General features: G+C 41.9%; 1 protein-coding gene across 2 annotated transcripts in view; it reads left to right on the top strand.

Moving 5' to 3' along the window:
• Nucleotides 1-16878, top strand: part of GART (phosphoribosylglycinamide formyltransferase, phosphoribosylglycinamide synthetase, phosphoribosylaminoimidazole synthetase) — a 74275-nt gene that overhangs the window by 25107 nt on the left and 32290 nt on the right. For both annotated transcript variants that reach the window (XM_073617160.1, XM_073617159.1), the window contains exons 3-11: nucleotides 327-422; nucleotides 580-754; nucleotides 901-1012; nucleotides 2702-2770; nucleotides 4753-4878; nucleotides 4973-5060; nucleotides 7752-7837; nucleotides 8690-8858; nucleotides 11657-11888. In XM_073617160.1, the coding sequence (XP_073473261.1) occupies nucleotides 327-422; nucleotides 580-754; nucleotides 901-1012; nucleotides 2702-2770; nucleotides 4753-4878; nucleotides 4973-5060; nucleotides 7752-7837; nucleotides 8690-8858; nucleotides 11657-11888 (1153 nt within the window). The remainder of the gene's footprint in view (nucleotides 1-326; nucleotides 423-579; nucleotides 755-900; nucleotides 1013-2701; nucleotides 2771-4752; nucleotides 4879-4972; nucleotides 5061-7751; nucleotides 7838-8689; nucleotides 8859-11656; nucleotides 11889-16878) is intronic.

The following is a 16878-nucleotide window of genomic DNA, read 5'->3' as shown; positions in this document are numbered from 1 at the left end:
TGGCAGGATTGAATAAGTAGAGTGTTTGTTTTCAGCCCTAATGCAGTTAGGTTCGCTTTTCATATCCTTCAGAGAACATGTGTCTCTCACATGCCCAGTCAGTTTTCCTTGTGACCCTTGGTGAAAAGAATTAAAATTGGCAAAGATAAGCTTTTGGCCTATTGAAGTATACCATACAGTAATTCTGAAAATACTGAATTATTTTTATGCACATTGTTTGATTTAGAGCAATCTCTCTATTATTTTAAAAATATAGGAATTCTGTTATCCTGGTCCTGGTTATGCCTGATGGTAACATCTGATTAATTCTCTCTTTGTCACTACAGATGTCCCGGTTGGAGACCATGCCAAGGTTATAGAGTTCTGCCAAAACAACAACATTGCTTTGGTGGTTGTCGGGCCAGAAGCTCCTTTAGCTGCAGGTAATGCTTCTTATGCTGCAGAGGCTTTGTTTTTTAGCAGCCTTTAGCATTTGCACGTATTGAACTTAATGAACCCCCTCTTTACTTGTATAAAAGTGTGTGTATAGTATAATATAATATAATATAATTTTTTTTTTTTTTTTTTTTAAATCTTCAGGTCTGGTGGATGATTTGATGGCAGCTGGAGTGAGATGTTTTGGTCCCACCGCAAAGGCTGCTCAGCTGGAAGCCAGTAAAAGTTTTGCCAAAGATTTTATGGACCGACATGGCATTCCGACAGCTAAGTGGAAGTCTTTCACTGACCCTAAACCAGCTTGTGACTTTATCACTAGGTAGTTATCAGTGTACCCAAAGGGGAATGGTAAAATTCTGCATAGTTGTCAAAAGTCTAGAATAAAATCTTTTCATTTCAACCTGTTCATACATCCAAGGCTGCAGAATTAACTGGAGGTCCTATTGCTCTTGTCTGTCTCTATAGCGCTGACTTCCAGGCCTTGGTGGTCAAGGCAAGTGGCCTGGCGGCTGGAAAGGGAGTGGTTGTGGCCAGCAGCAAGGAAGAGGCTTGTAAAGCTGTTCATGAGATTATGCAGGTAAGAAATGAATGTTCTAATGCAAGCGCTTCCCGCCCCCCCCCCCCCCCAATGGGGTAAGAATACAAGCATTGATGGTTAATAGGGCTTTATTGTGATCATAATGGTGAATTTTCTTACTTGGAATGATGAGACCAATAAAAATCGGCTTTTAAAAAAATATACAGGCATCACTTGTCTGTGCAGAAGAAATGGTGCCCTGTTCAGGACAGGCATCACATGAATTGGTGTGTTTATCCATCATTTAATGGGTTGTCTTCTGAAGTATCTTTTGTCTACCCCCCCATCAACTTGGATGTGTGTCCTGTTGTGATAGAGAGAAGTATGTATGAGTTTCATTAGGTTGGTCCATTGGATTGGACCTATATTAACCGTTTGTAATGGCATAGGTTTGCTTTAGGGACATTTAGGAGACTGGTTCTGGTTTGGTTTTGGATAATATTTTTCTTTCAGACTGCATATGAGGGAACAAATATCTGTCGGCGTGGATCCTTGGGGAGCAACTTCTAATCGCAAAATGTGCCGATTTTAAGCGTTAGATCATGACTATATGAACCTGGAATTTGTTTTGATGACGTGTGTGTGCGTTTGTGTGTTTTACTTTTCTATTGATTTCATCTTTTGAGGTACATTGAAAGTCCCACCTTGTATTGTCCAAATTTGGGTTGATAAAGGGTTGGGACCTAAAGAATATGATTGATTTATGAGCATGTTGTTCTTAGCGCAGGCCTCTGAAATCAAACTTGTGGTGTATCCATAAGTCGTAGTTGTGATGTATGGTCGGAAGCAAATCTTTTATCACAATAAACTTATCAATGCGTTTCTGCAACTTTATAACTCAATTTGGTTGACTTTTCAAACCCATCATACACTCTCAGTTAAAGGATCCCTAGCTTTGCCATAGAAAGAAAATGAAAACTGTGTTCATTGAACAAAAATATTTCCCACATTACTGTAAATGACCTGTTGTATAATTGTTTTATCTGTTCAGATTACTTCACTTGCATATGTACTTATGATCGTGGACACCTGTTGTTGTTACTTGGGGTAACGTATTGCAATGGTATTCTTAGAAAGATTACAGTGCTTGTGGATAATGGTTTGTGCTGGCCCGTGAGGTGTGTGTTTGCTTGCTTTTTTTTTTTTTTTTTATTTCTCTCTCCTAAACCAGGCTATAGAGCCATTGCCTGATTTTTGTTCCCAGGCAACATGTGACATTGCGGTGGGGGGACCAAAGAGCCTCCCAACATGCATAAAAATTTACTGAAAATGTATCAATGCACATGGTGGTGTTGTGTGCTTACCCACCGCCCCCCCCCCCCCCCCTTTTTTTTTTTTTTTTCTTCCCTTTTTTGAGGTTTTATGAGTGTTATGGTTTGAATGAGCTGGCCATGTTCCCTTTTTTGTCACGAACACCTGAGCATTCTCCCAAAATGCTTTGATTCTTTTGCGAATAGTTACTTCCTCCAGAAAATTCCACAGTTGATATTGGTGTTTAGATCCTCCCTAATGAGCCTCACAGATTATCAGCTATGTTATGCCTGGTTATAGAAATCAAATCTATCCCATTATGTTGTTGGACCTATATACTGTATTGCAGTGTGGTGTATTTCCACATTCATGGTGTTGCTATTAATGTGGTATAAATTTGTTGCTTATGATTGACTTTTTGTCTGCTTATTCCTATAGGACAAGGCATTTGGAGAAGCTGGGGAGACTGTTGTAGTGGAGGAGCTCCTGGAGGGTGAAGAAGTGTCTGTATGTATCATAGGTTGTCTGTTTTTGCTAATTTCTCTTTGTAGCACCCTGCAATATACAATGTCAGAGCCTGTGTACTCCATTCAGAAAGCACAGGGACTGAACCTCCGGTGCTGGAAGGAAGCTATAGCAGTCATTGATTTACAGTGCTGCCCATCCTGCCTGTAGAAAACCTTTGCATTCAGGTTAGGTGCATGAGGCCTTACAAAACATAAACGTCTGGGGCTGTACAACTGTATTTCTCCACCCCTAAGCCATAGGTGCTGCATACAGCAGCCCATAAAAATAGATGGCTGTACGCAGGTATACACCAGTATTGAAGGTGCACCAAATGGAAATTTTGGTATCCAAACCGAAAATTCAGGGTGTGTGTGTGTGTGTGTGTGTGTGTGTGTGTGTGTGTGTATTCGACATTTTAATTAATATCATTAATTTTAAATGAGAACAATGCATCCCTTTTAATTTCTATGTATGTCTTCACACTGGTTCTTTCTGTTGTGGTGTTAAAAGCATGCATGCACTTTTGGGCCGTTAAAAAAACTGCACCAGAAATTTTATCAATAAAGCCCCCCTGTTACGGTTTTGATGTAGGGTTGTGTTTTTTTTTTTTTTTTTTTTTTTTTTTTGTCACATGACCATGAAAAATGCACCATAAACACAGTAAATTTGCAGCCAAATCGCATGCCTTTTTCTCGATCTGCAAAATGTCAAACACCATTTTCGGCCCATATATTTCGGTCGCCGATGTTTCGGTGCATCTCTAACTAGTATGTAATGTAAACATGTGCATGCATGCATGCGGACGTATGCTCCTGGACACAGAGCAGTGTACAGCCGTTGATTTCTGTGGGTGGCTGTATGCAGCAAATCAGGCCCCAGCAAGGAAATGCACCCAAATTTTACTTTGTACAGCCCTTGGCGCCTGTGTACACTAGGCCTAAGAGTAATTTCCGGTATCAAGTAAAATCTTTCAGTGAACTACTAATGCTGTCGTGTGATTGTTGCATCTACCTCCAAGATGTGTAATTGAATAGTTTCTGGGAAGTCATTATATCTTAAATATGAGAATTCAAATCTGTGGGAGTGCAGTTGGTAGAGAAACTCTCTGCTGTAGATGACCATATAGTTAGGACAGGGGAATGTACAATTAGACTGCAACTGGGGTGTGAAAAATTGGAGTGTCTTAAAGGAGTTGTAAAGTCTCGTGGTTTTTCACCTTAATGCATTAAGGTGAAAAACCTATGCTGCAGCTGCTCCCCGAGAGTCCCCCTTTTTCTGACCTTAACCCAATCATTCCAGCCACGAGCCCAGCAGCTCCAGCTGCTGTCTTAGGCCTTCATTGGATACATTGACTCCCGCTGCTATCAATCAAATCCAGTGACACGAGGGGGCAGGGCCGAGTCCTGCTGTCTGTGTCAATGGACGCAGCAGCGGGACTCGAGCATGCCCGCATGGAAATCTGCTCTTCATGGGGGCACCCCATGAAGAGGAGGCGCCAGGGGACCCCAGAAAAGGAGGATCGGGGCAATCTGTGCAAAAACCTTTTTGGTTTTCTATTTAAAACAAAAAAAACCCAAAAAACTTTACAATCACTTTAAGCATGGTAAATGTAATTAATGGGGAGCACAATCATTTAGTGGTTAGCATATCTGTCCTGCAGTACTGGGGTCATGACTCAAATCCCAGTCTGGACACTATCTGCATTGAGTCAGCATGTCCTCATTGTACTTGCATAGATTTCCTCTGAATACTATAGTTTCCTCCCATACTCCAAAGCCCTACTAATGGGTGGATTGACTCCTGTCTAAACTGGCCCTAGTATGTGAGATGGGGACCTTTGATTCGTAAGCTCATTGAGGACGTTGGCTGATGTGAATGTATAATATTAATGCTTAATTTGTCTGTGCTATATAAATACCTGTAATAAACAAATAATTATTCTTCGTAACTGTGAAACTAAAATGCTGGTTATTCTGTTGCAGTGCCTCTGTTTCACAGATGGGGTCACTGTTGCTCCCATGCCTCCAGCCCAGGATCATAAAAGATTAATGGATGGGGATCAAGGCCCTAACACAGGAGGGATGGGAGCTTACTGCCCTACACCCCAGGTATGGACCGGAAATGCTTCTGCAACAACATGCACTAGCTCCAAAATGAACATTAATTGAATAGCATAAAATCATCTAACTCTTGTTACTTCAGATATCGGACGCATTGCTTGAGGAAATCCGGGATACAGTGCTGCAGAAATCTGTAGATGGAATCCGGAATGAGGGAGCGCCATATATAGGTAAGATCAGTGTAGTAGTTTAGTGTAATTTAGATACTTTTAGAAGGCAGAAAGCATGGTTTCCTACTGATGAATAAAACATTTGATATAACCTATTCCAGAAGCTATACTCTATTTAAAAAAAAAAAAAAACAAATACTCTTGCAGTGCACCCTCTCCTACTATCGGGCTCAAATGCATGTTAAAGCAGAAGTTCACCTTTTACAAAAAAAAGGCATGCCAATCTCTTTGCAGATTAAAAAAAAATGTGCATTTTATATATTTATTTTTGAATGCAGCTTGTAAGGCACTGCACCCGAGAATTGCAGATGACGGATGCAATGTCAGGCTCCTGCAGACACTCAGCAATTGTATGTCAGTCAGATACTGTATAACAGGAAGAATCCATGAACTATGAGAGCACTCACCAGTGTCCTCGCACTTCATTGAGAACTACAAGCTGTTGACTGCGGAGGCTGATGGTACTTTTGTCGTTCATTCATTCACATAACTCTGAATGATTGACACCGCTGTGTGGGCGGAGTCTCGCATGACCATGTTTTTGAATTCTGTCAGCAGGTGAGGGGAGAAAATTTGTCACAGGGAGGGTGGGGGTGGTGGTGGAGAGGGGAGGGAGGAGCTGGAACATGTTCCAAAGGTGAACTTGTCCTTTAAGTCTAGGGGGTAGGAGAATAAGGTTGTCCCGTACCTGGTTAAGGCCGCATTGAGGAGCGGGCTGTCCTTACACCTCTTGTCCTATTTCCCCTGGGATGATGACTGGGTATAACAGGGCACAGAGTGGCACGGGTGCCTGTAGAAGATTTGCTTCAGAATATCTTGATATCGGCAGATGCGGAGCTGAAGCAGACTAGCTGGCAGCGGGCAGTTTCTGGTCTAGAGCCAAGCCAGAGTCAGCACTGGACTGAGTCAATAATAGAAGATCAGGAACAGCAAGCCATGTCAAGATACAGATGAATACAGGACCAAGTCATAAGCAGCATGGGCTGATGACCACTCGGCAATGAACCTTTATCTTGTGTAGATGCATGCAGAGTCCTAATGCTGTGCACAGTTCTATGGACCCTTCTGTGCACAGGCATTCCTTTGAGCATGGCTTTCCTGACAAAGATGTAATATTTTTATCTTATGGCACTCTTCTCTTCCCTTGGGTGCTCAGGGTTGTGGGCGGTTCCATGTGTACAATGCAGTACTATTGGTCCTTCGTTATAGTAAAAATGTATAGTCCAGGCCATATACCGTATTTTTCGCTCCATAAGACGCACCTAGGTTTTACAGGAGGAAAACAAGAAAAAAAAATATTTTGAACCAAATGGTGTACTAAAGTATTTTGCAGTGCCCATGAAACGCAGGGTGACCATTGCCATAAACGCAGCCTTACCTGATGTTATCCCATCCTGTCTCCAGGAGCAGTGTCAGGCAGGCCCAGCCAGGAGATCACCTGGCGCCCACAGGGTGCTTGTATGTCTGTCTCTTCCGGCGGGGGGCATTGCTGGCGGCGGCGAGGGGGGTTGGCGGGAAGCGGTGACGGGTGCGCTGCCAGCGGTGACGGAGGGCGGTGCCTGACGTATATTCGCACCATAAGACGCAGAGACATTTTCCCACATATTTCTTGGGGAAAAAAAGTGGCTCTTGTGGTCTGAAAAATACTGTACTTTAGTTAGGATAATATTTGTCATGGAGTGCCAACCCTCATTATAAACAATGGGAAAAGGAATTTTTAATTGATCTGGGCGTTTTAAATGGTCTCCTCAAGACAATTAAAGATACATATTTGCATGTGAATATTAGGTAATAGAAAAAGACATATAAACGTAAAACAGTAGGGGGCTAACACATAAGATCTTATGCTGATGTGCGGGATCCTCAGGAGACCCCGACTTGTCCCACAATAGGCAGTTTCCGCAGAAGGACAACACTCATTTTCCTAGATCTCCACATAGGTGATCTCATGTGACACCTATACTTGTAGTACTTCTTAGGATAGGACTGCCAACCGATGATTGTGGATCTACCATGTATATGGAGGGAGTGAACTAATCCCTTTAATGGAGCCCTATCTATTTTTCATCCTAAGTGAGGAGCATCTATATTAATAGACCAGTGATTGAGGGTGTTTTCTGTGCTATGCGGTCATTGCCTGCGATGTGGGTTACTTTTGGTCTCCCCTTAATCCGGATGTCCTGGATGGCTTAAAGATTCTGAGTTGGTTACGAAGCAAGCAAGCCATGAAGAAGCGGATACACAGACCACAAAAACATGTTGGCTACTTCAATGTAACATCTCTGTTTGACGTGTGTGTATACCCCATTGTTTTTAAATGTAGGGGCGTGTTTGTTGGCCCCCCTACTGTTTTAGGTTTATATGTCTTTTTCTATTATCTAATAAATTATTTAAATGCAAATATGTATCTTTAATTGTCTGGAGAAGACCATTTAACGCCCAGATACATTACAAATTCTTTTTCCCACTATTGGTCCTTCCTTGTAAGTCATGAGATCTGTGTGCAACCATCGATCAGATCGCTAAAGAGAAGAGACTTTGGGGAACTGGTTGCACAAAATAGAGGAAGCCTGTCTAAACCAGGTTTAAGGTAAGTATTAGGCGGAGCAGGTTATAAAAGACACTGTTATTGACTGTAATAACTGATGTCTTGCTGTATTTGCAGTTATGACAAGTCTTATTTGTTTTCAGGTGTTCTTTATGCTGGTATTATGCTTACTAAAGATGGACCTAAGGTGCTTGAGTTTAACTGCCGATTTGGAGATCCGGAATGTCAGGTGAGTAACACCTCCTTGTGCTCATATTCATGAAATGCAAAGTTAAAGAGTTACGCCCCTGATGCTTACCTGTCCAGAGTTCCCGCGATGTTGGTACCCCAGCCGTTTTTCGGATTGGCTCTCGGGTGCTGCCATTGCCATTCATGGTAAGGGAACCCGGCAGTAAAGCCTTTCAGCTTCACAGCCAGTTCCCTACTGTGCATAGGCGAAGCGCGCTGCTCTTTCTAACTGGCCTGGAGGAAGGAGGAGGGGGGCCAAACTTCTGAGGGATGGCGGTGCTTTAATTTACAACTACAGTAAAAGTTAGTAACTAATCAGAACATCAAAATCATCTGAATTTCTGTGAACTAAGGTGATCTGGCTACTGTGGGTTATCGATAACTTACACATCGTCTTGAGTTGATTCCTGACCTGTCACACTATTATCATTTTTCAAAAAAACCTGTACCCCTTTTTATTTATTTTTTGAGTTAGTTTTACTTAGATAATTAACAATAAAAAGCTGGAGATATCTATTGCCATTTACCACCAAATGAAAGCCCAACTTGTCCTGTAAAAAAAACAAGGTATAATCCACCTTGATGCACATAGCAGTTGTGGTGATATGTACCGTTTTACTAATGCATGTCAAAGTTGCAAAATTGGGCTTGGGCATTAAGATTTGTTTTCCTCTTGGGCACGAATGGGGTTAAGATGAGGTATGTAGATTATATTGGCTATAGTGAGGTAGGAGACTAATGTAAATCACTTTATGTTAAAATCCAACTCCTCATGAAAGTGATCTCTCGCCATTGCATGTGTATTTCACATGGGAATAAAAGTTTTAAAGTTCTTTTAACTGTGTTTTTCAAGGTGATACTGCCGCTTCTTCAGAGTGACTTGTATGAAGTTATCCAGGCCACTCTAGATGGACGCCTTGCCGCTTCTATGCCAGTGTGGCGGAAGGCCCATTCTGCTGTTACCGTAGTTATGGCTAGCGGGGGATATCCTGGTAGCTATGCCAAAGGCCTGGAAATTACAGGTGAGATCTTTTATCAATTCTTTAATTGGCCTGTGTGATTGTCATGTTGATGCAGTATCTCAGACTTTGGCAGCTTCACTGATACTTTTCACACCGGAGCTTCATACGAATTATAACTGAATTTTACACATTATGTGTAATGGTGTATATCCCATTACCTGCAGATGGCTGCTTCTGTTTAAACTTCAGTTTCAGCACCTCAATATAATACCCTGTGCTGCTGCTCCTGAGAAACGTTGCACCGCTTGCCTGCCCCCTTCTACCTCTGCTCTTTCAAGATGCATAGCATTCTGTGGCTGGGCGGTGGAGATCCTGCTATTCAGTTCTGTCTATGGCATAGGGGGCAGAAGCAGTGCAACTTTTCTCAGTAACAGTGGCTGCTGTTAACTCTGACAGCACCAAAAGATAAGGACGTTTAGAAAAGGCAGCTGTAAAAATGCGCTTTTAGCCATGTGTTTTTTTTTTTTTTTTGTTTTTTTGTTGTTTTTTTGACTAGCGTTTATGAGCATTTTTGGGCATTTTTTACAGTAAAAACGCTCCCTATGTAAAAAATGTTTTGCGTTTTTACAGCCAAACTGCCTTTGCTCCTGGATGCACTGGCAGGCGTGGTGTGTGTGTGTGTGTGGTTTGTTTTTGTTTGTTTGTTTTTTTTTTTTGTTTGTTTTTTTTTTTCTGCCACTGAACACTTATGCCTCCCAAACTCCTCTGAAAGTTTTTGCATGTTTTTTCTTATTTTATTTTCACCTGTTGATTCAGCCAGCTAGTCTTGTTTTTCAACTTCGAGAACAAGACCAAACTGTCCAGTAAAAGTGGCAGTTATAGGGAAAAGACAAACCATTTACTGCTGACAGGGGTGCTTACAATGATCTGCTTGTATTCATTAAAGTAAAACGTTTATTCCAAATGGAGGGAAAAAAAACTGCTGTAATTACTTAAAAATTGTTACCTGGAGGTTCACTTTAATTTGTTAGACTAGCAGATTTATATGGGATTGATAACACTACCACCCCCCCCAAGGTGTCTTTATTGCTCCTCCTATCCAGAGTGGGGACACCATAAGACAGTGTGTTACTGATAGGATCACCAGCTGAAAATAGGGGGGGGGGCCTAAAGAACACATGTAGCCACCATCCCTATTGATTTCAGATCACCAAAAAAAATGTAATATTACTCGAAGATGGCCCGAGTAAATACAAAATGCAGTTTTTAAATGATTAATTTATTAAGGCGAAGAAAGCTGTCCAAACCTGCCTGGCCCTATGTGAAAAAGTAATTGCCCCTTCCCTCTAGCTAAATCATGAATGAACTGTGACTAACCACATTTTTTGGAAAGCAGAGTTAAATTTAATTTGCCACACCCAGGCCCGAATACTGCCAGACCTGTTGAATTAAGAAATCACTTAAATAGAAGCTGACTGACAAAGTGAAGCGCATTAAAAGATCTAAAAAAGCAACGCGTCATGCCGCAAACTACAAGATTCCAAGAACTGATGAGGAACAACCTAATTGCAATGTATCAGTCTGGAAAAGGTTCTAAAGCAATTTCTAAGGCTTTTGGGACTCCAGCGAACCACAGTGAGCACAAGGACAACTCATCCAGGAGGTCATAAAAGAACCCAGTACAACATCTAAAGTACTGCAGGCCTCACTTGCCTCAGGTAAGATAAGTGTTCATGATTCAACAATAAGAAAGAGACTGGGCAAAAATGGCATCCATGGGAGAGTTCCAGGACTTAAGCCACTGCTGACCAAAAAAACACAACGGCTCATCTAACATTTGCCAAAAAATATTCTAAATATCCCCAAGACTTTTTGGCAAACATTCTGTGGACTGGTGCAACAAAAGTTTAACTTTTTGGAACGTGTGCCTGTGTCCCGTTGCATCTGGCGTAAAACTAACAGCATTTCATAAAAAAAAAACCTCACACCAACGGCCAAACCTGGTGGTAGTGTAATGGTCTGGGGCTGCAGGACCTGGACAACTTTCCATAATTGATGGAACCAAGAATTGTGCGCTCTACCACAAAATCCTGAAGGAGAATGTCTGGCCATCAGTTTGTGACCTCAAGCTAAAGTGCACTTGAGTTATGTAGCAGGACAATGATCTAACTAGCAAGTCTAACTCTGAATGGCTCAAAAAAAAGATGGTTTTGGAGTGTCCTAGTCAAAGTTCAGGCTTAAACCAAATTGAGATGCTGTGGCATGACCTTAAACAGGCCATTCATGTTTGAAAATCCTCCAATGTGGATGAATTAAAACCATTCTTCAAAGAGTGGGCCAAAATTCCTCCACAGCGATGTGAAAGACTCATTGCCCATTATTGCAGACGATCACAACCAGCAATTAGGTTTAGGCGGCAAATACCTTTTCACATAGGGCCAGGCATGTTTGGACAGTTTTTTTTGTTTTTTTTTTTTGTTTTTTTTTTGTTTTTTTTTTTCTTTTAATGAAATCATCACTTTAAAAACTTAATTTTGAATTTACTTGGGTCATCTTTGTGTAATAAAATTTTGTTTCCTGGTGTGAATCATTTAAGTTTGACAAATGTTATTTCTTTATATATTGGGGGGGGTTCATATCGCGTTCCTGGGCTTAGGAGGTCCAGGTCCACTTTATGTACTGATGTGACTAAAGGCTTTTTTTTTTTTTTTTTTTTTTTTTTTTTATTCCAAACTGTTTGCATATATTATCCATAGCAATATTTATTTTGGGTTGCGGTGGGCACTGTTCCCATTTTAGGTTTAGCTTTTTGTGTTAGTTGTGCTAAATCATCCTTTATATCCTTGTTTGTTTTTTAGGGCTTTCTCAAGCCAAAGAGCTTGGTCTGGAGGTGTTTCATGCTGGCACCGTGCTGAAGGACGGAAAGGTGGTAACCAGCGGCGGGCGGGTTCTTACTGTCACTGCCATCAAGAACGACTTGGTATCTGCTCTGAAAGAAGCCAACAAAGGAGTAGCCACTGTACAGTTTAAGGATGCGATATACAGAAAGGACATTGGTTACCGAGCTATCGCTTATCTCGGGCAAAACAGGTGTGTGTATAGGAAGATTGAAACTTTGGTTTAAAGCCCTTTTAAAGTGTAACCAAAAAAATTTTTTTTTTTTTTTTTTTTTTTTTTTTTTTTTTCAGTAGCGTAAAGATAGAACGCTTGTCAGGTTTTATTACTAATGGTGTCCCCATTAGGAAAATTCACCCTCTGTCTTGTTTTGGGTTGTCACCAGAACAGAAATTTTTCCCTCAGAAAGAGGGAAAATCTTACAATGGGGTACACCAAATTACGTGAGTCTTCGAGGGATTTCCTCTCGCTTCCTGTTTTTGGCTGTGGGACAGGAAGTGAAAGGTAATCTCCCAATGGGGCAAAGTGCTTATTACCCTCCCTTGGGGGGGGATGTAGAGTTCCATAAAAATGAAATGTCGTAGATATTCGGTTTGTGGGCGCTGCCTTTTTGCCATGTACATGCTTACTAATGCCCGGGGCTAGGTGCGGGCATGGTCATGTAAAGTTCAACAATAAGGCAGGACCTCGACTTAGAAGTGAGCCACACACCTTGTGCAGCTGTGTAGCAATATGCAGAGTCCCTGATCGGTGCACACCTTGTCTTCTGAATGTAACATTTAGAGGGGGACACTGGTGAGTTTAAGTCCGTTCCTGTATCATATGGTTAGGTTCTTGGAGTGTCCGTACCATGGATTCGGTCCCGATTGCTTTAGGGCACCAACTACTAGACAGTCTCTATAGAGAGAGAGAGCTTCCTATTTACTGCACAGGGTGGAGGGCAGAGCCCAGGAATGCCTGGGGTAAATGTAGAGCGAGGTTTAACCCTGTCATACACCCCCCCCCCCCCTTCTTGCAGCCTGGATAACTAACAAACCAACCTGCCCACAAGTCCCCATCCTATTACACTTGTCTTTCCCCTTGCTGACATAAAGCATCAGTTTTGTGATGTTTGTGCGGAGGGAGAGGTTCTCAGAACTGAAAGCACGGTACCAGAAATTAAAGAGGAAAAAGCTACAAATCCAATGATGCATCAGTGTTTGAAGATTATTGCAAAAACAACTGCATCCAGTGCTGTGGTGTTGGCTACAAAACATGTAAGGTTTTTGGTTTCGTATGTTGCCTGCATTATGTACACTATATATTACCAAAAGTATTGGGACACCTGCCTTTGCACGGACATGAACTTTAATGGCATCCCAGTCTTAGTCCGTAGGGTTCAATATAAAGTTGGTCCACCCTTTGCAGCTATAACCGCTTCAACTCTTCTGGGGAGGCTGTCCACAAGGTTTAGGAGTGTGTCTATGGGAATGTTTGACTATTCTCCCAGAAGCACTTTTTTGAGGTCAGGCATTGATGTTGATCGAGAATGCCTGTCTCAGTCTCTGCTCTAATTCATTCCAAAGGTGTTCTATCGGGTTGAGGTCAGGACTCTGTGCATGTCAGTCAAGTCTGTCCACCCCAAACTCGCTTATATGTCTTTATGGACTTTGCTTTGTGCACTGGTGAGCAGTTTCCACAAAGTCTGGACCATTAAAATGTCCAAAATGTCTTGATATGCTGACGCTTTAAGAGTTCCCTTCTCTGGAACGAAGGAGCCAAGCCCAGCACCTGAAAAACAACCCCACACCATAACCCCCCCCCCCAAACTTTACACTTGGCACAATGCAGTCAGGCAAGTACCAATCTCCTGGCAACCACAAAACCCAGACACGTCTATCGGACTGCCAAAAAGACGCGTGATTCGTCACTCCAGAGAACACGTCTCCACTGCTCTAGAGTCCAGTGGCGGCATGCTTTACACCACTGTATTCAACGCTTTGCATTACACATGCTGATCTAAGGCTTGGCTGCAACTGCTCGGCCATAAAAATTCATTCCATGAAGCTCTCTACGCACTATTGTGCTAATTTGAAGGCCACACGAAGTTTGGAGGTCCGTAGCTATTGACTCTGCAGGCACTTGGCGACTTCTGCGCACTGTCAGCTTCAACTTGCTCTGACCCCCGCTCATTTTTACGTGGCCTACCGCTTCGTGGCTGAGTTGCTGTTCCCAGTTGCTTCCACTTTGTTATAATACCACAACTGGGGCAGTTGAAGTCCATGTGGACGAAACGCGTCGGGCGAGCCTTACTCTTCCCTACGCTCGATTTTATCGTTTTTTACGTGATCACGCTTTTTATATTGCTTGTTGATTATTGGTGATATCCAATAAAAATACGTCATTTGATCTGCACTATTGGCGTTTCATATATCTTTTTGGGAACTACTCATACCCTGGAGACTTTCCTGTGGCTGTGACCCTCCCTCGGCCGTTTGGACCGGCAGTCACGATTTGGATTACAGAGGAAAGATCCCCCCTGAGATCCGGGGTTTCTGGGACCAACCATCGTCCATTAAGGATCTCTGAGCCTGTTTGATTCGGTGTCACCGGCATCTGAATCTACTCCCTCTGGTAAGCGTATTTTATCTGTTTCCAGTTCACGATCGTACAATCAATGATATACAGAGGAGAAGATTTCCTCACCAGTTCAACATTTCATACCCAGTTTACTCTGGGACTTTCTGTTTTTTGGTTTATGGCTGTACATTATCGTATCTTGCCTATTATTCACTATTTTATATCATGTCACATGTGTTCCATCCATGCGCCTTTTCTAATGGCCACTATCACTGAGGTGTTTTTCACCATTGGTCATCATTAGCGCTACATTTTATTTTTATTTGTGTTTATAATATTGGTCATATTTAATGTAGCTGCTTTTTATATATTGGGTTAGCGCAGTGTCATTTATATTTTTTTCTTGAGACAGTTAACCTACTGCCTCCCATCAGCACAGGCCCTTAGGCCTGGTTCACACGGTTGCAGGTTGCAGTTTGCATATTCCAGGTGCATTTTGCATTTTTTCAATACACTTTTTTGATCCTCTGAAGTCTATGGAACCAAAAACAACCTGCTGGTCCCTGGCCCTTTCCATAAAATGCACAGATGTGAACACGACTCATAGGAAACCATGTTAAATGGACTGTAGTGTGTTTCTGCAAAACTGAAAACGCACTACAAAAAATGCATAGGTGTGAACCAGGCCTTAATCGGGAGATTTTGAGTGCTGTCGATGTTTTAATGATATTTTTGATGGTCAGTGTCAAACTAAGTTCTCAGTGATTACTGTGTGAAATTACTGTTTTTTTGTTTTTTATATTGGAGGTGTAATAATATACAAAATCAACAAACTTTGGAAAAATGTAAGGTTTTTAACAGTTAAATGTTTGTTTCATAAATTTTATTTCACATTTTTGTTTTAATTGAACATTTTTAGGGAATTGAACCGAAGACCTATTAAAGCCTAAGTTTGGTCAAAACTCATCAAGAGTTCTGAATGACTGCCCTTTCTGCCCCCTCCTCCATTAATGCCAGCTGTACTATAGCTTCTATGAATGAAAAGTGCTTTATGAATTCAGCAGATCTTTCCATCCACTCATCCTCCCATTTTTAAGTGTTCCATGGATGGAAGGTATAGTAGAGCCTCTATGAATGAAGGGGTGGAAAGGGCAGGCGTAGTCTACACTCCTGGTGAGTGCCTGTCACCGGTCCACCGCTTGTATTAATTCACACAGCACCAGCAGATTGCAGCATTGGGGGTATGCAGCTTAGACTTTGATCACAAATCAAAATGTGTAGTTCTGCATCTGTTGGGCTAAATTTTCTTCAATATTGGCGTTGTGTTATTATGTGGGGGGTGGTCTTATCTCAAGGAGTGCTGTTGTGCTAAAAACAATTCATACACTTTGTATTGTCTACAAATTTTTTTTTTGTAATAAAGCACTACAAATGCATTTGGTGTGTCTACGTTTTAATATACATACATTTTGTGTTATGTCGGGCCTTGGGATTATCCCAAAGTGTGGGGGGGGGTTCCTTTTGAAATTTGAAGAGGAGTTTCTCTTATTACTCATCTCCCCCAGCCATACCCCCCTCCCCATCTATGTAAATTTTCACTTCAGCTTTTGACCTCCTGTAAAAAGGACAAAAAATGCAAAGCTGGGCCAATCTGCTATGGCTTCTATACATGAATTTCCGTGTCTATGGTTGGCAGGCCATTGGTCATTACCCTACACAAGAAGTACAAGAAAGTGGCCTTCACCATTAAAGCACAAAATTGTGAATGGATTGCACTGCATAGTCACAGCTTTTATTCCTCGTTTTGGGCTCTACAACCTCTCCAAGAAAAAAAATCAAAGCAGTAGCAGTACAAGAATCTACACCTCAAGGGGTAATTTAATTTGTGCAGAAAAAGCACAAGCTCTGAACCTAGAATATACAATGGCCTTCACTTTGAGACACCTCCATACAAACTTCACCTGTAATCTGGAAAAAACTGAAGATCACAGTGCAACAGATGAGCCATGGTTGACATACTGAAGGGCCTCTTTCTCCTGGAGATGGCCAATATGGGATACACATTTTGATAGCAGGATGGCATGCCTACATAGTGCAGAATGGGCACACTTCCAGATCTGACACTGGAAGGTGAGCTGTAAGATGAATGTGTTCTCACAAATGTAACATTATAAAATAGGATTTGATAGTACAGGAAACCAGTCAACACTGAAGAATGGTTGTTGGTGAAAGATGTGAATGTGTTTTATAGATGCAACAAATTTTACAGTGATTTGCTGTATTCTCCAGTTAATATTCTCCAATTAAATGCCCCAAAAAAGTGCCAGAACTTTAACCACCTGCTGCTCAGGGCAATTTTGAAATTTTTCACATATGTAGAAAAATCTGCAGTTTTTGCTAGAAAGTTTACTTGGAACCGCCAAACATTCAATATTTTCTGAAGGCAGAGGCCCTGGAAAATAAGATACAGACAGTCCCCGAGTTACGAACGGGTTAGGGACTGCCTATTTGGTCGGAAGCGCATGCGCAGAACGGCAGAGACGTCGTTTTCTGACGTGCCCACCTACGCCGAATCCCGTCCGTAAGTAGGAGTCGTTCGCAAGTCGGAAGTTCGTAACTCAGGGAC

This window comes from Aquarana catesbeiana, linkage group LG02 (assembly GCF_042186555.1).
Source record: "Aquarana catesbeiana isolate 2022-GZ linkage group LG02, ASM4218655v1, whole genome shotgun sequence".
NCBI lineage: Eukaryota > Metazoa > Chordata > Amphibia > Anura > Ranidae > Aquarana > Aquarana catesbeiana.
This window is presented reverse-complemented; position numbering and strand designations above follow the sequence as displayed.